This window comes from Rhamphochromis sp. 'chilingali' (assembly GCF_963969265.1).
Source record: "Rhamphochromis sp. 'chilingali' genome assembly, chromosome: 10".
NCBI lineage: Eukaryota > Metazoa > Chordata > Actinopteri > Cichliformes > Cichlidae > Rhamphochromis > Rhamphochromis sp. 'chilingali'.
The window spans coordinates 35,629,112-35,653,563 of NC_137937.1; the positions used below are offsets into that span (position 1 = coordinate 35,629,112).

Genomic DNA, 24,452 nt, shown 5'->3' on the forward strand with positions numbered 1-24,452 from the left:
CAATATTCATTCAGTTTAGCTTTCCAGTCGATGTTTCCTCTGCTGGTTTCAGGTGACCCCACCAGCCCAGGATTTCTTAACACGCTTAGAAGAAGAAATTGCTGACTCCGACTTTCTGTCTCATGCGAGTAAAGTGAAGTCGGGTTGCTGCTGTCAGATTTTGCACATTCTCTGACTTTGTTTTTGTCGCAGACTGTCACCTTTCAAATCGAGCTTCTTCTGCCCAAGCCCTCATCCTGTTTTCACTTTCATATCTGCTTTTGGCATTTCAGTATTTTCTGTTTTTCTGCTCTTGGCTCACTCCTGCAGCCGTGATGTGCGCCTGGGGTGAATGTCTCATCACTCAGGGGGTGTACAGAAATGAGGTCTGATTTGATTCGATCACATGGGTGGTTTAGAGCCCTGTATGGAGAACAGCAGTGGTCCTGTGGTCAGTGAGGAAATATCACTTCAGCTTCTGCATTAATCCACAAAGGAGCCTTGAAGAAGACAGTTTACCTCGATATACATATTCAGTCAAACAGCAGTCAGATCCTCTTACTTCTTTTAATATCATTTTTCACCACTGAACCCTACGGGGAACTGCGCTGATGGTTATGAATATCCGTGATGAGGATATTACACCTCGGCACAGACGTCTCTCTCTCCTTTAAAAGAGCTTCTTGTATTTGCCTTCACTGAACTGTTTTAATTCGAGTTGGAGATGAAGTTTTTCTAGCTAGTTTTATTTTTAATTTTTTTTACAGTCAGGCTCATCAAACTCGAGTTGTGAAGCGTGTCGGGCAGCAGCGGCGATCAGACATACTGCTGAGATTGTTTTTCTGACAGTGACTGGAAGTCTTGTGCAAAACTATTTTCCTGAGAGATCACCTTGGAGAGCTGCACACACGTCGAAAGCTGTGATGCATTTCCACTGCGGGAAAATTATATACGGAGTTTTACTTCAGAGGGGAGGCCGTGTGAGGAAAAGTGATGAGGGCTACTCAGATTCAAAAGGTCCACAATGTCATCAACTACCTGACTCGCACACCCTTAAAAAGCAACATTAATGGCGTTGATCATTCGTATGCTTTAAATGTTATTCAAACATATTTACAAAATTCTTCTTTCTGATTGGCTCGTGTGAGTCTGTTTAAACTATTCATCAGGATGCTTCAATATTTAACCATCGCTCTATATCAGTGCTCCACAATCTGTTGACTATAGCAACAGCGCAGAGTCTGCACCAGCTTTGGAGACAAAGTTAAAGAGGGAAGGCTGATATGGGGTTAGGGAGGAGGGATGGTGGATATGGCGACCGTGGCTCAGGGGGTTGGGAAGCGTATCTGTAACCGGAAGGTCGCCGGTTCGATCCTCTCGATGCTCTCTGTCCTGGTCGTTGTGTCCTTGGGCAAGACACTTTACCCTACCGCCTACTGGTGATGGGCCGATGGCGCGATATGGCAGCCTCGCTTCTGTCAGTCTGCCCCAGGGCAGCTGTGGCTACAACCGTAGCTGCCTCCACCAGTGTGTGAATGTGAGAGTGAATGAATAGTGGCATTGTAAAGCGCTTTGGGTGCCTTGAAAAGCGCTATATCAATCCACTCCATTATTATTATATATTTGACAATGGATGTTGAATTGAAGATTCATGGATGTAGTGAAGGAGGGCTGGTGTGACAGAGGAGGATGCTGGGATAGGGTGAGATGGTGGCAGATGACCCACTGTGGCGACCCCTGAAGGGAGCAGCTGATAGAAGTAGAAGAAGAAGGACCGACTGACTGAGATTAAATCTATTTAACAGCTATAGCAGGGGTAATTTATCACTACTGAAACTAAACTGGAAACAAACAACAACAGTCTGAGATGGGAAACCAGCACCATGGCATTTTTTTCTTATTTTGATTTGACTTGTAAAGTTATGATGTGAAGTTATGAACACTTCCAAAAGTTCCTGAATCTAGATCTGGAACGAAAAGACAACCAAGCTGTTGAGTCTCAGTGTCCTGATTTAAATTGATACACCAATTAATCTTATAATTCATCTTTAGAGACGGATTTGTTGGTGTTCAATCTTCTTTTGATCTCTTCCTCCTCTTCACCGATTGCATTATATTGTGTGTAATAAAACAATTTGCTTTACAAATAAACTTCACAGTTATTATTATTAAGCCCCATTACTCACGCTGCCCATAACTTTTTGAATAATCCTGCTAACCAGCAAACAAACAAACAAACAAACAAACAAACAAACAAACAAACAAACAGATAATCATAATCTACTTGGCAGATGTAAAAAAAAAAGAGGGGGGGGGAAAGATGTGGGGTGAGTGGTCATGGTTTCGGGGTCAGGCTGTGGCTGAGTGGAGCGAGTTTAAACAGCATGTCGTCCAATTAAAAGTGTTTATAATTGTTCCAAATGGCTTCCCTTGAAGGCAGAGTCAAACTATCCACACCATCATCACCACCTAATATAAAGAATGAGGGTATCTTAGCATTAATTAACAGCAGATAGTGCTGAGACCAAAAAGGAGAGAGACGTCACAAACCTTGAGCATGTGAGAATGTCTTCAACGCTGCACATTTCACCAAGCAGCTCCCTCAAAGCAATAACTGCTCTAAAGTCGACCATTATTTGCTCCGGCACGTTCTTATATGAAGACATGAAAGCTATTTACAGGCTACAGCAATTCAAACAAAAGGAAGTGATCACAGTGTCAGTTTTGCACGTAAACACCGAACACGTGGACGACTCTAAGAACCGTCTGCGGGGCTGCAGAGAAATCAGAGCAGCTCAAAGAGACAAAAGATTTGCTTTCCCAAGTGCAGAGCAACAATATTCATTACCCTTTTATTGTTTACTATGGTGTGAACTCTCTGCGTGTGCATTATCGTGTGCATAATTGGACATGTCACAAGCTCAGCTGAGGAAAATAACTACTGGAGTCCTACTGAGAGGAATAACAAAGCAGTTCTTATTAAATCTGGAGTAAAAGTCTAAATATGCATGGAATGAGTTAGGACTGGAAGAAACTTCATTCTTCTAAAAACACATTTAGCAGTTCACTCCAAATGACACATTACTGTAATGTATCATCTTTAAAATGCAGCGCTGAAGGGGTGCAGGACAGGTAGGAACAGGCATTGTTAGGTCAATCCCAGCTCTGCTTCTTTGTAAACATACAGCTCAGACCTCTGTCCTGGTAGCGCTATTCTTGAGGTGCCCTATATTTTGATTCCTTGCGGACGGGTGACTTGCAATGCCAGGAATTCAAGCCTTGAGGGGCAAGTGATATATTTGGACATGGTGCTGCATGTTGTGGAGGCTCGCTGTCCTTCACTGCAGGCTTTAAACTCTTTTTCAGCGGCACGTCAGGCCCGGTGGCACACTGCACCGCTGCAATAAGTGCGAAGCATGAATCTGTCAGGACACATGTACTACACGTTACCCACAATCCCCTCAGCTTTGTACTGTACCGCCTGAGGGTGACTGAGAAACCTGAACTCCCGCCGACAGAAGAATTTGATTGTTTAGGAACAAATGCTTTCTATTTTTCTGTCACTACATATTTCAGAGAAATTACGCTTTCTTTACTCCACAGAAAAGTAAGAACATGAGGTAAGATGATAAATACTGCAAACCTTTCTGTTCTGGTTTGATAAAATTAAATTTTAACCATAAACTGTACATAAAAGATGGAGTCACATTGCCTGAGGTTTTTTTTGTTTTGTTTTTGTTTGTTTTTTTCCTGTTACTCCTTTAAAGTGGATCTTAACAGATTTGAACATGCATGAAAAGAAAACTGCAGTTCATCTAACTGCCACAAGAGGCTCTAAAGTGTCTCAATCCCCTCAAACTTAAAATGCTTAACTTTACAGCACTGGTGCCTTTAGACCACTGTAATGGATTATTACATTATTACAGTGTCGTACAGACACTCAAGAAGCTTATGCTTCAGTTTTGCTGAGTTCTAGTACTTAAACCAATGGTAAACAATACTCAGCAACTAAAATAACTAGTCATATATTGGGAAAAACATCTAAAAATGTTGGTTCTAGATTGGAGATATGAGGACTTGCTGCCTTTCCTTCCCTTAAAAACAAAAATGTGTAAGTTATGTAAAGACATTGTTGGGTTTAGGACTTCTGGGCACTCAAAACAAGCAAAAGAAACAAAATACATAATTTATAATAAAATCAAAAGACTAATAATAAAAAATAAAGACACTTTATTTAGAAAGGCCAGAGAGTGAAACAGAGGTGACAGTCAAAAATGTATTCAGTTTAAAAACATTTAAATGAATCAATTAAATAAAGAGGCTCTTTCTCCGCCGGCAGCCATGTTGAGAAAACGCTGTAAGCGTTCAGGCTGGTATGAGCTGCAAGTTTGGGATATTCAGGATTTCCTCAGGGTGATGGCACCGCTGAAGGTCTTTCTGCAGACTGTTCAGGATGCTCTACAACCTCCAGGGCTGCAGCAGAGACACTGATTGTGATTCAGTCAGTGAAGAAATCCAAACAATGGCAAAGTTTGATCACGGGAAAACTTCTACCACGAGAATTCGACTCTTACATGAGGGAAAATTAGAACTTGTAAGGCCTTTATTAACATTGAATATTAATACTGAAGAACAAGTCAGAAAAACAGTAAGTATTTCTACAGCAGTGCTCACAGTGATGCCTCCCGAACACTAATTGTTATTTCACACATTGGCTGTTGGAAGATCAGACAGTTTGCTGCCGGCTGTCTGAACAGTTACTTGTTCTGATTTCCCAGATGGCTGCTGTCAAAAGACAATTTTAAATCCATCTTTGATGTAAAATAGACAGACCATATTGTCCGAATCTCCCCAGCCATCTGTGTGTCCAAATGTCCTTCTCTTCTAAATCAAAAAACATGCAGACATAAACTGTATATAAAAGACAGGAACAGCACCAGTTAGTTAGTGAGGTCTCTGAATATGTGAAACAGTGCACGTTCATATCTTAGCAACTTGTAAAGGACACTTTAAACCATGCCCTTTTATCTTTACCTTTTTTACTCTAATAGGGACGTTAACTTACATAAAGTATACTACTGTATTCATGAATACTTGGACCCAGCAACTGAGACCATGAATTTAATCGAAAACCTTTTATGAATAAATCACAACATCAGAGAAGTCGACCCCTGCTGGCCATTAGCAAGAATGCAGCTTCAAAGAACTTTGCTTTTAGAAAGCATAGTTCATCTTTTATACGCGCTATCTGAACCCATGCATTACACCTACAGGAGCTGCTTAGCCGTTGAGACCCATGTCATGAAGCTCTGCAGACACTCAGTCAGCAGAGAGTTGGCAACTTTTACGGCACATGGTGCTCTGCAGTTTAGTGCTGTGGTTCTGTGAATGCTTCCACAAATTCAGTCAAGCACCTAGCCGCGAGGTGCTTCATTTTATACCATATGGCAATGAGACTGAAAACACCTGAATTCAAAGATTAAGAGGAGTGTCCCTTGACATTTATCCAAGTATCACTGAGATTTGTGTGAAAACGCTTTGGTATGCAGATGCAAACGTCTGAAAATCCTTTTAGAAACCCAGTTACATGTAGACCTGTAGACCTTGAAATCATGGTTCACTAAGAGGACTCCAGCAAGGGAAGACCATGTCCTGTAATCTATGTCTGCGACTCTGACTGTGGAAATCAGATAAGTTCATTTCCTGGAATCTTAGAGTTTTAATAAAGCGCTGATTCAGAGCCGACACGTTCCTTTTAAACGTTTTAGTTTCCTGATAATCATTCATGTCCCTGATGACAGTTAAACTATATGATGATAACAATATGAACACATGCATACTGGATGTCAAAGCCCTTAGTAAATGCAGTACTTTTACTACTACTAATAAAAGTCTTCACTTTTCTTTACTGAAACAGTGAGGTTCATGGCAGTTCATGTGGCTGGAAATCCAGTTTTTCATGCAGTGATGCCAACTGTGACACTTTTCCTGAAATGTATAAAAAATGCTCGTACGTAGGAAAAACATTAACTCATGTTTGACTGATCAATCAAACCACACAGCGTGAGTAAAACCTTGTGTATTTGAGCAGGCCAGAGAGGGTAAATGAAACGTGTGAGCACAAGTTGTAAAAAATAAAACTGCTGTGTTTGTCAAACTTATGTCAAACGTATGACTTTAACCATGAAATCGCTAAAGCGCTGAAAATAGCTGCAGGAAGTCGCTGAGAAAGATATGGGAAAACTGGCTCACTGACCTGATATGAAATAGGTCTGTGGTTTAAAATGCCTGTCAGCTCATATTTATTTATATTTATAATCACGCCTCTATGTCTTTTTAAATTTAGTTGTGACGAGTGATCAGAATGATCTTTGTTCAGGCACTGACAGAGTTATTATTGGCATAAATCAAGCCGATCGCTAAACCAAATCAAATAAAGAAATTAAAGTCTGGAAAAAGAAGAAAGAGCACACCGAGGACTTGTGATTATTTTCACCACAGAACCAAACACACAGAAGGCCCTGCAGGCTTTTACCGAGACCTGCACTTTAATCCGCGTGTTTCTTTTGCACATTTGTATCTATGGGCCCCCCACTCCAGGTGTTGAGGGGCCGCCACTTACTTTGAACTCCAGGAGGGCCATTTCCCAGCTGCGTTCGAACATGCTGGGACGTCCCTCCCGTCTCTCTGCCCTCATCTTTTTCCCCCTCTGTTCCACCCTCACTCCTCCTCCCCCCTTTTCCCTCCTAAAACACTAACTGAGCCATCCCTGTCTTTACGGCCCTGCTGCAAACATTCCCCTCCTTCAAAGCGGAGGGAAAAGTAACACAGGGGACAGGATGTGTTTGTGTGCATTTACAGGATTGCAGGTATGTTACAGCTTGCTGCTCTGAGCTTTGCTGTAATTACACTGATGACACAGCAGGAAAGAAGCAGGAGCTCATCATTAGTCTACCTGGGAACCGCAACTCTACTGCTGAGACCCTTGTTTAAGGCTTTTTAAGAGAGTTTACCATTTGCTGCAAGACACAAAGTGCACAGCAGCAAATTTCCTTCTTTTCTTTTGTTTTTCCTCAGGTTCAACTGCTAAAAGGAGAAAAAGATATGTTAAGGCTGAATCGTTTCAAAGTGCAAGCTGTGCTAATAATGAATGACTTTAACAGGTCAGCTTTTCTTTCTTTAAGAAGCCTCGGGAAGGAAACGCATTAGAAACATCATGTAGACCCTCAGAAGTCTTCACTTAAACCTGGCTGACAAATTTCTTTAAAGACTCGCGGCTCTTTCAGCCAAGGTTAAAATCGTGTAACTCACAGGAAAAAAACTAATCAGGGTTTTTATTAAATATATAAAATCTTCAAAGAAAAGTGTATTCTGATGAGGCAAAGCATTATGACCACCCCTGCCTCAGGTGCTGGCCGTCCTTTGCCAGCCTGTTGAGTGATTCCTGTTTTAATGGTTTGGCCCTTGTTGGCCTGTTACACCTGTTTTGGCTTAATATGTGTATTTTCACTGTGCACATTTCATGATAATTTTTTTATGCAGCTGCATTCAACAGACAGCTGAAAGACAGACATTAAACAAAGAAAGATAACGACATTAAACATTTGAAAAAGCATTAGCGAAATGTAGTCAGATCAAAAAATGGTCTTTTGACTCCACCCACTATCTCTACATATATATTATGACATAGAAGATACAGTCAAATGTATTCCACCGTCTAACCCCCATGAAGGGAACTCCTAAAGCTAATGTGGACAGTGTTAGTGCTGATTTTAGTGCCAGTCCACATTAGCTGATAGCCAAAGCCTCTTGCTGAGTATCTGCAAGCTGCTTTGCAACCCACCTCCAGCCCAGATCATCATTTATTCTTTATCAGATTTAATCACTGCAGTGTTTGTTGTTATTGATGCTTACTCTGTTCAGTAATGCTAATCTTGTTGCTGCTCTGCCCTCGCTGGGCTTTGCGTTTACGTTCAAGAAAGGTCACGGAGGTCCCAGAATAGAGCCATACAGATAAAAAAGAAACTTTATTTTTCATGATTCTGACTGAAATAAGCTTTAAAAACTGCAACGTATGTCCACTTTATGTTTGTCCTCATCCTTTTTAACATGAAATATGGTGCGGAAGCCCAAGAACGAACCTGCAAGAACCCTGATCTTAACCAACACCAGTTCGAGCACTAACTTGCCAAACCAGAAGCAACTCCTGCAGCTCAGCAACTTGACAAAGGTTTGCAGTTATCTGGAATTAACCAGACTAAATCTCTATCTATCATATCGGGGTGAGAGCCACAGCTTCCATTCCAAGTGCTTACTGGGACTGAAAAAGTAAACAATCAACATTTCTGCTCATGGGATTACACAAATGCACATTATGGCTATGGCTATCCAACAAACATCATACACTTACTTACATCTCTACTATCATAATGAGCAGATACCTCTGCTGCCACACAGGTACAACAACCTCGTTGCTAGTAAAGCAACATGATTGGCCCATATGTTTCAGAATTTAGCTGTTGATTGGCTCTTTGGAGTCTATTAGATTTACCGCCATGGTTCTCTCTTGCAAAAGTCATCACCCAACATCACCCACTTTTCCCACTGCGTCTCAGTGTGAAGAACTCATCAATACCTGGTCCCAGAATAAAGCAGACAGACTGAAATCAGAAGAGTGCACCCGTGTGGTGTAAGGGGAAAAGTTAATAGGCTGGTCTGAGTTTATAATCATATAAATTACATCTGTGGGCAACCCCCGGCTGCCTGCACAGAGGAACAAAACCACTCCTCATCTGCCGATGCCTCTAGCCAAACACGACAACTTTAAACATTAAAATAACTCTCAAGCAAAGATATGAGTAACCAGCAGCCGGGTTTAAAGAATATAAAGCAGAAGCACACCTCAGAGCGAAGCGCTGGATGTTAGCCAATACCCAGCAGAACCACAAGAGCAAAGCTCATCATAAACTTCTTTTAAACTTTTTTTTAGAACAGCCTAACCTTCAATTGGCAGCACAGCAGGAGACAGCAGCTCATCTTTGCTAGTGACCCTGCATCGCGCTCTTTCATCGCCATTATCAAACACAAAGCCAGGATCTTCTATGCATTATTGATGAGACACATCTTCTTAGCTACTTCTCAAACAACAGAGGATGCGCAGCAACTCCTACCGATAATACCTCTTACCGCCTATCCTCGAATACACACACACAGGTAAGAGCTTCAAATGTCAGTCACACCAACCTGCTCAAGTCTCCAGTGAATAATGCACGAGCTAAGACCCATTAAGCCATATAAACACAACAGATTCTGTGAACAGTAGGGACGGAGATTTAAAGCGGTGCTAGGCAAGAGGTAGGAGAGTACAAAAGGAGTTGGTGTACCTACCGCATGCAGCGCTCCTTCATAGATACAAGCTCCTGGGGTGACATAGAAGGAAGAGAGGGAGAGATACAGAAAAAAACACACCATTAGTATCAGAGTTCAGTCTGAATCATACCTGTGAGAGGATCCTGCAGATGGTTAAACAGCAAACGAGCTGTATGAAGGATAATCAATCAGTTCCCCTGTTAAGATGCAGGTTTATAAAGTTCTTAGTGCGATGACAAGCTCTGAAAGAGATCAGGACATGTCTGCAACACAGAGACTCAAGCCCAGTGGGATAATAATACAAAAACAAGCTTATAAATATTAAAGTTTCATGTTTGTAATTGACTAACATACAGTTTTGACCAAACAGTTACACAGCAATGCACCACTTTGCTGTAGTTATGCTTCTAAAAAGGTTTGGAAATATGTAAACAGAGCTGGGATTTATTGAACCCCTAATAACTATGATACACTGCAGAAATGAGAGGGGGTAGCTGAGGCTGACAGGTTGGGTTCCTCTTACACTGTAATCAGGTAATCAATGTTATTCACCTGCCCTGTGAGTGGTTTGATACTTATGGCTAATCAGCATGTTTAAAGACATAATCTCATGTGTGGATCGCCAAGCAGCCGTATCAGAAGAGACCACACTCGAGTTTTTATTCATCGCATTAACGTTCTAGATTTTAAAAAAATCTATTTCACTGATTATTATGAACAGAACAATGAAATGACTGTTATAATGACTGTTATTTTCATATTTTATACATCTATTATGTTATTAGACCAGCTGAGTCGCTTAAAATTTCCCACCAAAAATGGAAAATTTTATAATTCCCTAAAGCAGGGGTGTAAAACTCTTTTTATTTCATGGGCCACATGCAGCTCAATTTAATCTTGAATGGGCCAGACTAGTGAAACGCTCCTTTCTGTCACTGTAAAGAAGTAAAACTACACATTTAAAATTAATGAGATGTCTTAATATAAGAAAAAGAAGTTTCAGTTTTTCTACATGTTGAAGAAATGTTGTAGTAAATAAAAAAGAGGAAATAGTTGTTGTCTTTTTCAATCTGGACCCAAGACAGGAACTTTTCTGTCATTTAATTATTTATCTGTCACTTAATTACTTTTGTGAACGGCAGCAGAAAAAGTCTTAATCAGGAGAAAAAGCTGTAAAACTTATTAAAACATAGTTAAAAATCCCAAATCTATCCCGTCCACATATTCCAAAGCTATCGAATGGGCCAGATTAGTCTTTGCCAAAGCATTTCTGGGCCCCAGGCCTTATGTTTGACAACCCTGCCTTAAAGCAACCAAAAGTGGCCTTTGGCCTTCTTCATATCTAAGACCAGAATACAGACAGACTTAAAAAATAAACCGTAAAATCTTTGCACTAATAAAATCAGGGTGAAAAGGCCATCGTCTGACTGATGAATAATGTGTCGAATGTTTTTAAATTGGCACGTGGAAACAGCAGGTATGTGTAAGTTTAATATTTCTGGTCGAGGTCGGTCTGTGAGTAAGTGAGAGAAATGTGAGAAATGCCCAGTCTATGACAGAAAACAATCCTTGAGACTAAAAAAGCCTGGAAAGACTAGAAATTGCTTGCGAGGTTGAAAACTGGAACCTGAGTAGAGGAACCAGGGGAGTATTTACACTGGGGAGAGTGATTAACTGATTGGACACGGGTCCAGAACTATGACATTATGTGAAAACAGCCGAGTATCTAAAGAACCTCTATTCATCCACACTGCTTTTATCTGCAGTACCTTTACACCAGCTATAACCTTTCTCACTTCGATTGTGCTGCAAGCCAATCAGAATCCAGTAATGCATCTTCTTTGCTTTTTTCTGTCTCATTAAACTAAGCGTTTACCGACATTTGTATTCACGGTTCAGCTGGAAACAGCTGCCGTTAAAAAATTCCTTTAATAAATGTGAAACATGCAACCTTTAGACTGAAACTGCAGGGTGCCACTGATTATCTTTGCTCCGTCTGAGAGCTAAATGTTTAACAAAAACACAAACAGATAGATGCACAGGCAGCACGCGCCTCGGCCCAGCCGGGGCTCCGAGCCTCACGACACCAGACCTGGGAAATCTAAGCTGCCTCAGGGGAAAGTACAGCAAGAGGTAAACATTTACCATAATGGTCGAGATGGGAAAACAAGAATACAGTTACAGTTATGCCCTCATAAAGGATGCCCGAGAGCGAGTGTGTTTATGCTGCTGCACCATGCTATAGTCTCTTTATCACACTGTATGGGAGAAAGAGTGCTGTGTAAAATATAATCTGGTGGTTTAATCAGTTTGGGGAAGACACAGTGGAGAGGTTTACTTTTCAGTTCTGCCTGCTAAAGAAAAATCCAACTAACAGTTCAGATTGTAAACAATTATCAACACTCTTTGAATCTCAGGCATTAATTAACAGATTAAATGTTGGTGTCTTTGAGAGAGAGTGTCATTTTATCTGAGCATGGGTTTAATATCATCTAGTTTGCAGGTTTTTTAAAAGATGGATTGTATTCATATCAAGTGCACACAGGGATTTCTGGCACAACTTTCCCTGCTCCCAAAGTACATGGAAATCCTTATTTTTGGTCTCACTTGTGTTTTAAACATACAGCCTTTTAGATTATTGTTAAAATAATCTATGATGGGAACAAAAGTTTGCTCTTTGACTGTTTTTTAATGAATTTTATTTACACAAGCGTCTCATGGCCCTTTATATTTTAGAGGGAAAATTCCACAGATCAGATCCTCTATGAAAGAATTGGGAACAATATGGCCACGCCCACCTGACCAGCCCACGTGAGGTAGATGGAAAATTAGGATTCAAATACAAATAAGCACACTTCATGCATCAGCTGCTGTTTTTCACATTTCAACTAACAAACTCTATTTGATAAACTAGTGATTTTACTGGAAATGACAATACAGGTTTTTTTGCTTTTATTTTGAAGGCAGCTTCAGTGTAAATGTGTTGCAACAAAGGTTTATAAGGGTTTTGAGTTTGCTAGCCTTGAAAGATGTCAGCTCATACTAAAAAAAGACATTTCAATTGAGAAAAAGAAGGAAACTGACTTTTGCTGAGCAGGAACAGACATCTGAACCTTTGCTGCAAAATCAACAGGAACTCTTTACAGAGTGACAGCAGTCGAGACTAGCTTTGTGATTAAACACAGAATTACAAAAAAAAGCCGTTCTCCGATGGCGAGCTCATCAAAGAGTACTTTGTGTACTGCTGTTAATTAATGCACTTGTTCAAGCCAAATGAGAAAAAAGGAGGCAGTCGAAAATGTGCCCCGTTCCAGGTGAACCCTAACAAGACTGATCAAGGACATTCAGTTGAAAACAAAGCAGACGAGTTTAACTTTTTCTCCTCAGTTTCTCATCTTTACTCCTGGACTACAGAAAGAGTTTGAGATTATGGAGCAGCTGGCAGCAAAGCGATGAATGAATGAAACTACAACAGAGGCTGAAATGGGACAAACTGACAGATGTTACAAACGAAGGCTGTCCAAATCTGGCGGGGAAAACATTTCTGACTTTTGAAGGCAAAAGAAAAAGTGAGTGAAATGAAATCTGAACTGAAATGAGTTTTTTTGCATTGTGTCATACATCAGGTGTAGTGTGAGTCAGTGCTAAGAATGAACCATTACAGACAGCTTAATTCGCCACTGACAGAGCGCTTCAAGTCAGCATCACCACTGGATTTTTTCTTCCTCTTTCAAAGAGGAAAACATTCCACAGACAAGGAGACAAGGATCTCCCTTTATATGTGAACAAACATTCTCAGTGATGCAGTTTAACAAATCCAGAGAGAGATCCTCTCTCAGTGACGATCAGCTGTCTGTTATCAGCTCAAATGTTGAACCGACTTTAATGCACATTCAAGCCTAAAACAGACTAGATTTCTCTCACTGGGGTCAGAGACGTAAAAGACGAGCTGAAAAACTGCAGGTGCAATCAAACTACAAGCAGCACTTTGTATAAAGTTAAAAGTCTTTGAAATTTTGTCAAAATGTGCACATTTTGTTCACAACTATTTTTGTGAAAGTTGTTTAAGTAGTGATAAATCGTTGGTGCTTTACCTGTTTCGTATTCCCATTAGATAATTTAAAATCATATCTTACCAGTTATAAAGAGAGCTTACTGGTCTGGTCCCCTACAACAGTTAAACTTTCTCATGTGGCCCCTTGGGAAAATTAATTACCCACCCCTGGATCAGCTTATCTTCTATGAGGATATTTGGCAATGGCGGTAAGGAAGAACTCCCTTTTAACAGGAAACGCTCCCCAGCTGAATGAGAGTTAAGAAGGAGACGTCATCTTTCGTGACATATTGAGGGATGAGGGCAAAGGGAAGACAGAAAAGATGAAAATATGGGAAAGAGCGGGCAAAAGTTGGTGACATGCAACAGTTGGATATAAACGCATCAGAGAGAAGTGCTCAGTGCATCATGGGAAGTACCCCAACAGTCTGAGCCTACAGCAGCATAACTAAGGGGTGGTTCAATGTCACATCGTCGTTTTTATCTGAAACGAAAGCTTGAAATTGAATCTTAAAAGTAGAGACGGTGTCTGTCTGCCGAATCCAAACTGGGAGCTCCATGAAATCGGAGCCTGACAGCTGAAGGCTCTGCCTCCCATTCTACTGCCACAGCACAGCAGTGGTGTCTCCCTCACGACTGAGGTGCATAAAACAAAACACTGTAACACCTTCTGTTAATTCTGGGTTTAATAGGGAGCCAATAAATAGAAGCTAATATGAGAGAAATATGATCTTCATATATGGTCTCTGAACTCTTACTGCAGCATTTTTGATCAGCTGAAGGCTTTTTTCACTGAGCTGTTAATAAAGAACTACAAAAGTCCATCCTAGAAATAACATATCCACGAAGCAGCATTTCAGCTTCTCTCTGACACAGGATGTTTCTCATTTCTGTAGATGGATTGTTGAAAGTGCAAGTTAAAGGATACATCCTGGACAAAAAATGACTCCAATCACTGTAGTGATGGAGGCTGAGGGAAAGCCATCTAGAAAGGAAAGTATTGATTTATGATACTTGCACATTTCAGCATGATAGTCTCATAAATAAGTGCAACCTTTATTAGCCTTTTTGAACTCAGTAATGCCAAGAAAAGATGCCGCATGACGGCTAAATGATGGTAAAAAATCTGTCTATAATCTGTGTTAATCACAGACCTTATTTCAGGAATTTAAGCAAAACTTTTTAAAACATTAACCTCCTAGCAATAAATAACATCTGGTTAGTCTCACTGCTGCACCTCAGAGTCAGGTTCAGCTTTTATAGGCCACATATCAGGTAATGAAACGAGGGCAGCTCCTAAACTTGGCCCACATCTGACCCACACAAGATACTTGCCAGTGTCATAACCGAGGTGTGAGAGCAACAGGAAGTCTGGATTAAGCACAAATGTGTCTGCTGAGACCAAAAAAACCCCAAACGTGTATTGTCTTCATCATCATCGGGTTCTAAAACCACTTGAAACAGCAACAATGCCTGTATCCTTGTTTGGACTTTCATCCCTCCCTCAAATTTGAGGGAGGAAAGAACTTTGTTCGGTGGAAGATAATGGAGGATTATGGAAATCTGAAATAGGAAATGTTGTTCAAATTTAGATTTCATTGTCCATTTTCACAAGATGATTCTTTGTGAACAGGATCTTAAGGTATTAAACGGTGTTTGCTGGCAGTGAAGCCTTAAATGTCTGATCAGCTCAGGACAATCACGGCCTAAATACGTGTAGACTTTGACAGTACAGGCTGAAAATAAGATTACTAACAAAAAACAAGGACTAGATTTGCACACGTTTTACCACAGCTTCATATTTTCCTTTGATATCACATGTTGACACAGTTCATCATCACCTCTGAAAGAAATGTGCCACAAAATGAAATGATCAGCGCATCTTTTCGCTACAATAACCCAGAAATGCTTTGTGTTGAAATATAATCATTTGTACTGTTGTTCTAATCATTTAACTCCTATGATTAACCCAAACTTAAGCCTGCAAACAACCAAATCAATGTTTTATCAGATGAAAGTGCAGTCAAACTTCAAAGTGTTTAATTTACATAGACCCTGAGCTGGAATGCTTGCATATTCAACAATAACTGCCTGGATGAGTGCGACTCTAATCTGATTCGGTAACAGATAATAATTCTGCAGATGCTCAGAGCCACACTCAAAGCTCTACAAAGGAATCTTAATTGAAAAGCACTAATCTCATCATGACTCCAAACATTTGTCCAGAAAACGCCGTTCTCAGCTCGGCATTCAGTCCATCCTGCAGCACTCACTGTTGATCACATTTGAACATTTATAACCGTTTTGCTCTGCTCGCCGATGCCAGCATGCTCTCTTTTAAGCGCAGAAAGAAGCGAAGGGGTACCTTGCTTCATAAAAGTTTGAATCTGACTGAAGCAAGTCCTGCCAAGCAGAATGAACGCATGCCAAGAATAAGAGAGAGGATGCTAATGACTTTGGTAGGCATATGGTGCTGCTGCTGCTGCTGTTACATGCAGGCAGAGGAGGTTTTCACCTGGCAGATATCAGGCTACAACATTAACCATGCCTCGGTCTGACAGGAGGAGTACAGAGAAACTATGAATGGGTCAGTTAAGCAGCAGCACTTGCACAGACCTGCTTTAGATTCTGCTCTTGACAGTCCTGTGCATTATAACTCCTCTAATGGGAATATCGTAGCCGTGCATGGGCAGCTATTTTAGATCTGATGCAGAGTTATGAATATTTATACAACACAGAGGCCGTGAGAAAGACTGGATTTAAAAAGAAAAGGTGTTTAGATATGAATATGAAAAACTACAACAAGTTCATGTGTTGCTTTTTAATTCAGATTCATTTGCAGTCTGTTGAATGTGACTCTGGGTACCTGCAGAACTATTATCCAAACAGAAGATTGTTTTGCTTAACTATGCCCGCCTAAAATCGGGAGTTTAAGAGTGTATTTAAGTCTGGTCCTTTCTTTGAGTTTCACTTTCTCAAATTGACTTTGAAGTTTGGGTTAAAGACAGATTTTTTTTAATTACTGTTAAGGTTATATGAGGTTACTCTATGTCTGTGTTTCAGTTAAGAGTATTTGTTTCTCTACAATTAAAGTCTGAAATTCTGTTAAATAACTCCAGCAGCTCAGTTAAAACAGATTTTCTTTTTGTCTTTTCAGTTTTAACTCGCCTAACAAATGCTTTTAGTTACTGAAACATAATCAAAGAGCACGTTTTAGTGAATATTCGAGCCGCTCTCCCTGAATCAGACATTTCCAGGTCCACTCGGAGAGCATTATTGACTGCACAGCTCAACCCTGGTGGAGTGTGCTCATTCAGAAATCCTATCAAACGAGTGTTTGTGTCATATGAAAGAGCTCATTTGAAATTCACCAGCTGACTTTTCTCTTCTGGGAAAATCTGTCAACCCTGAAGTTGGGATGGGAACTCTTATCCTTGGGTAACAACACCCTGCTCTGGCTCAAGGTCCTCCACCTGCGATTGTGGGTCCTGAGCAATTATAGCCTAAATTGCATTCATTTTAAGCTGAAAGTGTTCCTAATGGAAACGGTGATCGATCGCTCTGCCCGCAACTTTCACACCTCCACAAGATTTCTCTGCGCGTACTGGAACAATTCTTCACTCGGTGCTGGACAAAGTAGCTGAGGTTGAACTAAATCCGATCCGATTTAGAGTCGGTGGATCGCGTGCATGGTGGTCCCTAATAACCCCTGACCTGGCTACGTAACAAGCAGGACAGGAGAACAAGTGGCTTGGTGAAAAGAGACTAGAAATACCAACCGTGAATCCCACGGGGGACGGTGAGGATCCCAGCCAGAGCGCCAACAAATATCCACCATCCACACATGATCGTACAAAAAAAGAGGATTTAATCCAAATCCAGTCAGAAGAAAAAAACGGGATGTGTGTGTTTGTGTTCGACTGTATCTATCTTAAATGAAAGCGGGTCTCTCTGTGCATTATTGGTGCTTTGAACACAAACAGAAAAGATCCGGGAGTCTTCAGAAGGAGCGGGGAGACGGAGCGCACCGGGTCCGACTCCTGAGCGCTGCGCGCCGGACTGGAATGCGGCGCAATGCCGAAACCTGGAGAAGTGGGTTATCCACCTCCTTCCTGTTCGCGTGCTCAGAGCTCTACCGGCTGGACACAAAACTCTGTTAAGAAAAAAGAGTCACCGACAGCAAGTTGTTCCCTCTTCAGCTGCAGCAGCAGAAGCCGGGACGCTTTTAAAAGCCGAGGCGCATGACGACGACTGGCGGCCGGAGTTTGAGCGCTCCTGCAGCGAGCCTCGCGCGTGTTTGAAGTCACTTCTTCTTGCGGTGGACCGGTCTACTTGTCCTCCCGGAGCCCACCCCACTCCCTCTCCTCCTTCTTTTCCTTCTTGTTCGTCCTCTCCCCCTCTGTCAAAGAGGACGTCCCACCTCTCCACCCCCGCTTCCACCACCCACCTCGCAGATATAATCTCACATGATGGGGACTGTGCTCCCTGGGGATTAAAACATGAGGGAGAGAATTAGTTTTCTGGAGGGGAATTTGGTGATCTAGGATCAGCTGAGGGATTCATCCTTTTAATCCCATTTTCAGCTGGAAATCTGACGTTTACTGTCATGATCCTGGGTCTTTTGACCCAGCGTTTTAAGTTTGAGTTTATTTTGTTCATTAGGTTATCTAAGTTCATTTGGTTATTAGACTCCTTGTGTTTTCTTCCCCTGTATTTAAGTTTCCCCTCAACCTTCGTGTTTCATGCTGCGTGTCATTTGTTATCAAGTTTGTATTATTATGCCTAAGTGTTTCTAGTTATTATTTTCCCCTCGTGTTTCCAACCATGTTAAATCTCCCCTGCTCTTCATGCGTTTCATGTCTGTGTCTTACGTTGTCAAGTTCGGGTTGTCATGTCTATGTCTCATTATGTTTCCTGTTTTATTGTGAAGAGGTCTGGTGTTCTGTGTTCATCATGTTCAGTTTTACTCTCCCACTGTGACGTCATTATGTTCATGTGTGCCAGCTGTTTCCTCATGTGTCTCCACTTCCCCTAATCACCTCCTGTGTATTTAAGTCCTCTGTTTTCAGTGTGTGATTGTCAGGTCGTCTGTTGTTCACGCCAGGTTCTCCATGCCATGTTTCTAGGTTTCATGTCCAGGTTTTTCCATGTTGTTTGTTTAGTTCTCCCAGTTTAGGTTAATGTTAGTTTTATTTCTGTTTGCCTTGCCCTTTATTTGTACCTTTTCTGCCAGCCTCATTAAACGGCTCGCTTTTTGTTGATACTCAAGTCTTGATCCAAGTTCCTTGGTGTCTGCATTTTGGGTCCACTCTTCACAATACATACAGTCTGCTCTCGCCAGACTGTGACATTTACAGAGAATAAAAATAAATACATTAAAGAAAAGTGGAGCTGTAGGCTGTCTGAACTCACTTTTACACCTCTGTGGTCATTATAATTCCCCGGCGCCAATACTCTTTTACGGGAACTCGTGTTTGGAGTGATCTTAAAATAGTTTCTGTTTTGATGCCCTAAGTTTTCTCAGTCTCGAATAACCTCATTATGCTCTTATTTTTTCTCACTAAAAAAGCCCTTTGCATAGCGGCTGATCCCACGCACCCAATGCAAAGCTTCTTCAAGCTGCTGCCGTCAGGGAGGAGACTGCGGAGTCTCCAGGCCAGGACCAGCAGACTGAAGGACAGCTTCATCCATCAGGCTGTCAGGAAGCTAAACTCCCTCCCGATTCTGCCCCCCTCTCCCCTCTTCTCCACCACGGTCTCACTGAACTCTGTCACACACACACACACTCACTCTCTGACGCACTCACTGGCCTGCTCCAGGCACTTTGTGGAGCATTGGACTGCTTAAGCATTGGACCTCATAAGACTTTGTTGTTACACTATCTCTTACCGTACACGACTAAATCCCCATTTGCATTATTTGCCTATTTTGCACCACTATGCCTTCTTACTTGAATATTGTATATTGTATATTGCATAGCTTTTTTTGTTATACGTAAAATTGTATTGTATTTATTTAAATTTTTACTTTTTAATTATTTTATTTGCATTTTTCTAATCACTAGGGTTTGAGAGTAACGCAATTTCTATTCTGTGTATGTCCTGTACATGTGGCAGAATTGACAAATAAAGTTGACTTGACTTGACTTGACTTATCCTATTATGTGCGTTAAATCTAAAAAACTTGCGGGTTTATAGATGCTGAACTCTGTGTTACCTTTAAATGACTTGAGATTATTGAAATTAAAAGGCAGTGATTTTCAAACCAGGGGTCAGGATCCTCCGAGGGAATTTCTTGGACTCTCAAGATAATTGCCAGTAAGGAAATATTGAATTCTCAGCGTTATTCCTTTAATCTAATTCCTGACAGCAATATTTGTAGTCCACGTTTGTCATTGTTAGGTCCGCGTTACATTGCCCAAATGTCAGGTGTGTTATAGCATTTGGTCCACATGAAAAAACCTTCCTATAACCGATGTGGTCCACATCTGGCAACGCCAAAAGTGCCATAAGTAGCCCAAACGAGGCCCAGATTAGGGTCTGATGTGTCTGAGTATGTGCTGTAATTCTAAACAGCTTGACTTCAGATATCATTAAATGATTTAATTGTAAAAATAATATGAGAGCTGAGAGACACTGTCAGCTTGAAATCCAGCACCCTGAGACTGTACACTAAGTGGAAGGGAGAAGGCTGTGGACTAGTGAGTGTTATAACCAGTATCCAGGATGAAACAATAAAGATCCATGAATACATCATGAAGATGGCCACGCCTGATAGTGTGCTTAGGACCACCTCAGGCAGCAGAAACCTGAGACAGAAGAGAACCAAGGAGAGGAACCATCATTAAAGAACAGGCCTGTGCACGGTATGTACCAGTGGCAGATAGGAGTGGTTGATATCGAGAAATCCAACCAGTGGCTGGACAAAGCTGGACTGAAAGACAGCACAGAGGCACTAATCATGGTAGCACAGGAACAAGCTCTGAGCACAAAAATCCATGGAGGCTGGGGTCTACCACATCAGGCAAGATGCCCCTGAGACAATCCAGCACATTACAGCAGGGTGCAAGATACTAGCAGGGAGCGCATACATGGAACGCCATAACCAAGTGGCCGGCATAGTGTACAGGAACATCTGTGCTGAGTGTGGCCTGAAAATCCCAAGGTCAAAATGGGAGACGCCCGAAAGGGTTTTGGAGAATGACCGAGCTAAGATCCCGTGGGACAGTTTGACCGACGGACAAACTGTTGATGGCTAACCAACCGGACATAGTGGTGTTAGACAAAGAGGAAGACAGCCATAGTGATAGATGTAGCGATACCAAATGACAGAAACATCAGGAAGAAGGAACACGAGAAGCTGAAGAAGTACCAAGGGCTCAGAGAAGAGCTCGAGAAGATGTGAGGTGAAGATAACGGTGGTCCACGTGGTAATCGGAGCACTAGGTGCGGTAACTCCCAAGCTAGGCAAGTGGTTCCAGCAGATCCCGGGAACAACATCTAAGATCTCTGTCCAAAAGAGCGCAGTCCTAGGAACAGCTAAGATACTGCGCAGGATCCTCAAGCTCCCAGGCCTCCCAGGATCCGAGCAAGTGTTTGCAAATCATTACTAATTGAGCAATTCATGTAAGTGTCATTAATTTGTGTAATTAAAATAAAAAATAAAAAACTCAATTATAATTATATATTGGTTTTGTGTGGTATTTATTCGTGAAGTGAACTACCAACTTGTCTCCTGTCTAGGGTGTACAGGTACCTTAGCACAGCTCCACCCGTAAATGATGGGTTATAAGACTTTAATAATAAAGGTTTTATTACTGAGCATAATTCCAGGGTGTCAGTTACTGACATTTAGTCAAAGCCTCTGGTGTCTCACATTCAAGCAGAAGGTTTCCTTTAGTGTTGCTCAGTATGTGTGACCACAATACTGAGACCAGTGTCTCTCCTACTTTGTCATAAATTAACCCAAACCTGACCGAGTAGTTTTGGTCACAACTTTGTGTCCAGGTTCACAGTCTTGTGATTTGGCCACCACCACATCACACCACCTATGTCACTAACAACTTTATAATGGACACTGTTTAAAACATTACACAGTATTTACAACTTTCCAAGAACCATCCAAATAATGTTTTACAAATTAGTAAATATTGCTTTCAATTTCATGCTTTAATAAAAATAACTGATAATTAAAGTTAAGCAACTGTATTTTTACCTTATGGACATGATTTTCTGAGACTTGTAAACACATATTGTTAACAGCAACATAAAAACGTGTCCTTAATCAGAAAAGAATAATTCAACTGATGTTAACAAGGGAGGAGACCACAGACACTGAGGTATTTCTCATCTTGTTTTCAAAACCTCAAAATCCATTATTCAATTTTTGAGGTTCCATGGGGCTTTTATATATTTACGATTTTGCTGAAATCCTGGCAGAAGTTTAAGAGACTCCCTTTAACACTATCCATTTTACATAGAAACTGAATATTTTGGGAAAACTGATCAACTATTGACTTGCTAATTAACTTTTTTTACTGACTTTATTAGTCAGGAACATATTATTACTACTAACAATCTCCTTTAATTATTTAAATATTATCTCATGTGAACCTTTTATTGTCTTTTTTTAGTTTTTCCTCTAATTTAAAATTTAAACATTTAAATTTAACATAATTTCAAACAACAAATCCTGTTTACCTTGACCCTGGTGGTATGGAGGACAAAACAAGCCAAAATAATAAATTAAAAAAAAAAAACAGAGAAAGAAATTTTTAGATAAAAAAAAATAATAATAATTGAAAAAAAAAAAGATTTAAAATGTCTTGATGCATGCTTAATAATCCAGGGAAGAAAATCCCAGAAAGTTGTTTCTCTTCATCTGGACGTTTCATTTTCGGTGGGTGACTTCTTCGATCCAAGAGACTGAAGAAGTCACTTGAATGAGTGATTAAGGTCAGTTTTATTTACTTCAGTGATTTTGTTCATATTATTTATTTCTTTATTTTCTAGTTTTATTCATTTATTTGGGCAGTCTTGGTCTTCCATACAGTAATATGTACTTACTTTGTTGTTGTTTTTTTCAGGTAACGGGATAATCTCCTCTACCTTAAGTCCTGTCACTATCTTACAGGAAGTTGGCAAACTTTTTTTTTTCAGTGACCATTTACTTAGTGCTTCATTTTTCCCCCAGTTTGCTTTTATTTCATCCACAGCTTGCTGATCTACCTGGGAGCTGCTTTCCCCCCTCTTTTTTCTGTACAATAACTAACTATTGTATGTCTACAGCTTGTTTTTCAGTGTAATGTTTAATCAGCAGGAGTGCAGCATTGAGATTCCTCAGGGTCACATGGCAGTAACCTGATCTCCACTCAGTCCTTTTGTCCTCTGCCAAAAACAGGGATCAGAATCGGTTTTGCCTTTGAACAAGCTTTCTTTTCTGCTGCTTTAATTCTGCTGCTGTCTGCACTCTTCAACTATTTATAACCAGCTCCCCGTCTGCAGTGACAAAGGAGAAGATTAAAAAAATATATAAATATATATAGCAGGTTAAATTCTGACCTCCAACACAACCAAAAGTATCTATATCATTTTGACATGTCATGAGGGCTCTGGTGAGATTATACCTGACCTCCTATTAAAGTCAGGCTTGGAATGGAGGTCTTATAAATCTCTGGTTATAACTATAGAGACATCATCGCTGGCCATAACCACACAGCAGACTCTTCATGATGTGTGTGACTAAAGGGTATGTTGACAGAAATTGTATCTTAAATATGTTTCTGAAATCCCATTGGTGTGGGGATTGGTAGATAAGGTGAAAGGCAGGACAGGACACGACCTTAGCGGTCATGATGCCAAACTAGTGCCTTACAGTGAATGGATGTACTCGCTTGGTAGATTAGAGCGGGGGTGTAGCTCAGGGGTAGAGCATTTGACTGCAGATCAAAAAGTCTCTGGTTCAAATCCAGATGCCCCCTGCTTTATGAGTAACCTAAACACCTTTCTTCACACTTCAGCTGATACAGTCTCATCATGAACCTTCTAGAAGTTCAAAGGATGTCAGTCCCCCAGGTCTACATTCAGTCTTCCAACTCCCCTTTTTGATAAATCTTATATTTATAGCTGAAGCTGGACACAGAGACTAAACCTAAACCACTCTGTAGTTATGCAGATTTAGGCTCAAGCTCCTGGAGAAATTCATTTCTTTCCATGCACCCATTCATTTACATTACACCGTGCTTCTAATTAACTCCTGTCTTCTCTACTGCAGTTTGTTTTATCTTCTTTGTTCATGGTCCTGTCTTCTCTTTCCACTCATGTACAACTGTTTACACCCTCCCCAGCGGCTGCACTTCCCCGTGTCTGGAGGTCACTTTAACTAGAATTTTCTCTCTAATAAAGTGGAGTCTTTAAAATGCGAAATAAAGTGCCTTGAGACAAATGTTGTTGCAAACTGGCAGCATATTTTAAATAAAGCAAATTGAACATACGGGAGATTTTGGACTGGACTGTTAGACTAAACTATCCACCACTAGATAAAAGAACATCTTCTCTCCATTAAATTTCCAGAGACAAGATGGACTGAAGCTGTTCTGAAGCTCAGTATGATCTCGCACCAAAAAATAGTTAACCGGAAATAAGCCACAAATCCTCCAACGGCTCACTGGAGGAGTTAACAAGCTAATGCTGCTGGTATTTCTGCAGAATAGAAAGAGCAAGAGCAGTTGCAGTTTTCTTCAGTCTTTGAGACATTTTAGTTTAGTTTGTTGATGTGAAATCACTTCCCAGCCTCTCTGTCCCCAAGAAGAACTCTTTCATCTCGGCGAGAGAAACAAAGGAAGTAAACATCTTTACAACAACAGCCAGATCAGTATGAAAAACCACAGTTTACAGACAGACAGACACACCTGTGAGAGTCAAGCTGGCACCACAGCAGCATTACTGCATGTCAACAAGAAGCTCGTTAAAGGCGGTTTCATGACTTTTACTGTTTCCAGTTTTTCATTGCTTCTTTCTATAGTCTGTTTCTTTTGCTCTCCACCACCAAA

General features: G+C 40.9%; 1 protein-coding gene across 2 annotated transcripts in view; it reads right to left on the minus strand.

Annotated features, from left to right (window-relative positions):
- fras1 (Fraser extracellular matrix complex subunit 1) overlaps positions 1 to 17,783 on the minus strand; it is a 306,003-nt gene extending 288,220 nt beyond the window's left edge. The window contains exons 1-2 of one of the 2 annotated variants that reach the window (XM_080893736.1): positions 17,182 to 17,783; positions 9,367 to 9,398 (exon numbers count right to left, since the gene is read on the minus strand). In XM_080893736.1, coding sequence (XP_080749862.1) covers positions 9,367 to 9,398; positions 17,182 to 17,248 — 99 coding nt within the window. In that variant the 5' untranslated portion in view covers positions 17,249 to 17,783. The remainder of the gene's footprint in view (positions 1 to 9,366; positions 9,399 to 17,181) is intronic. The other variant, XM_080893735.1, reaches the window with a different exon arrangement.
- Positions 17,784 to 24,452: the final 6,669 nt, after the last annotated feature.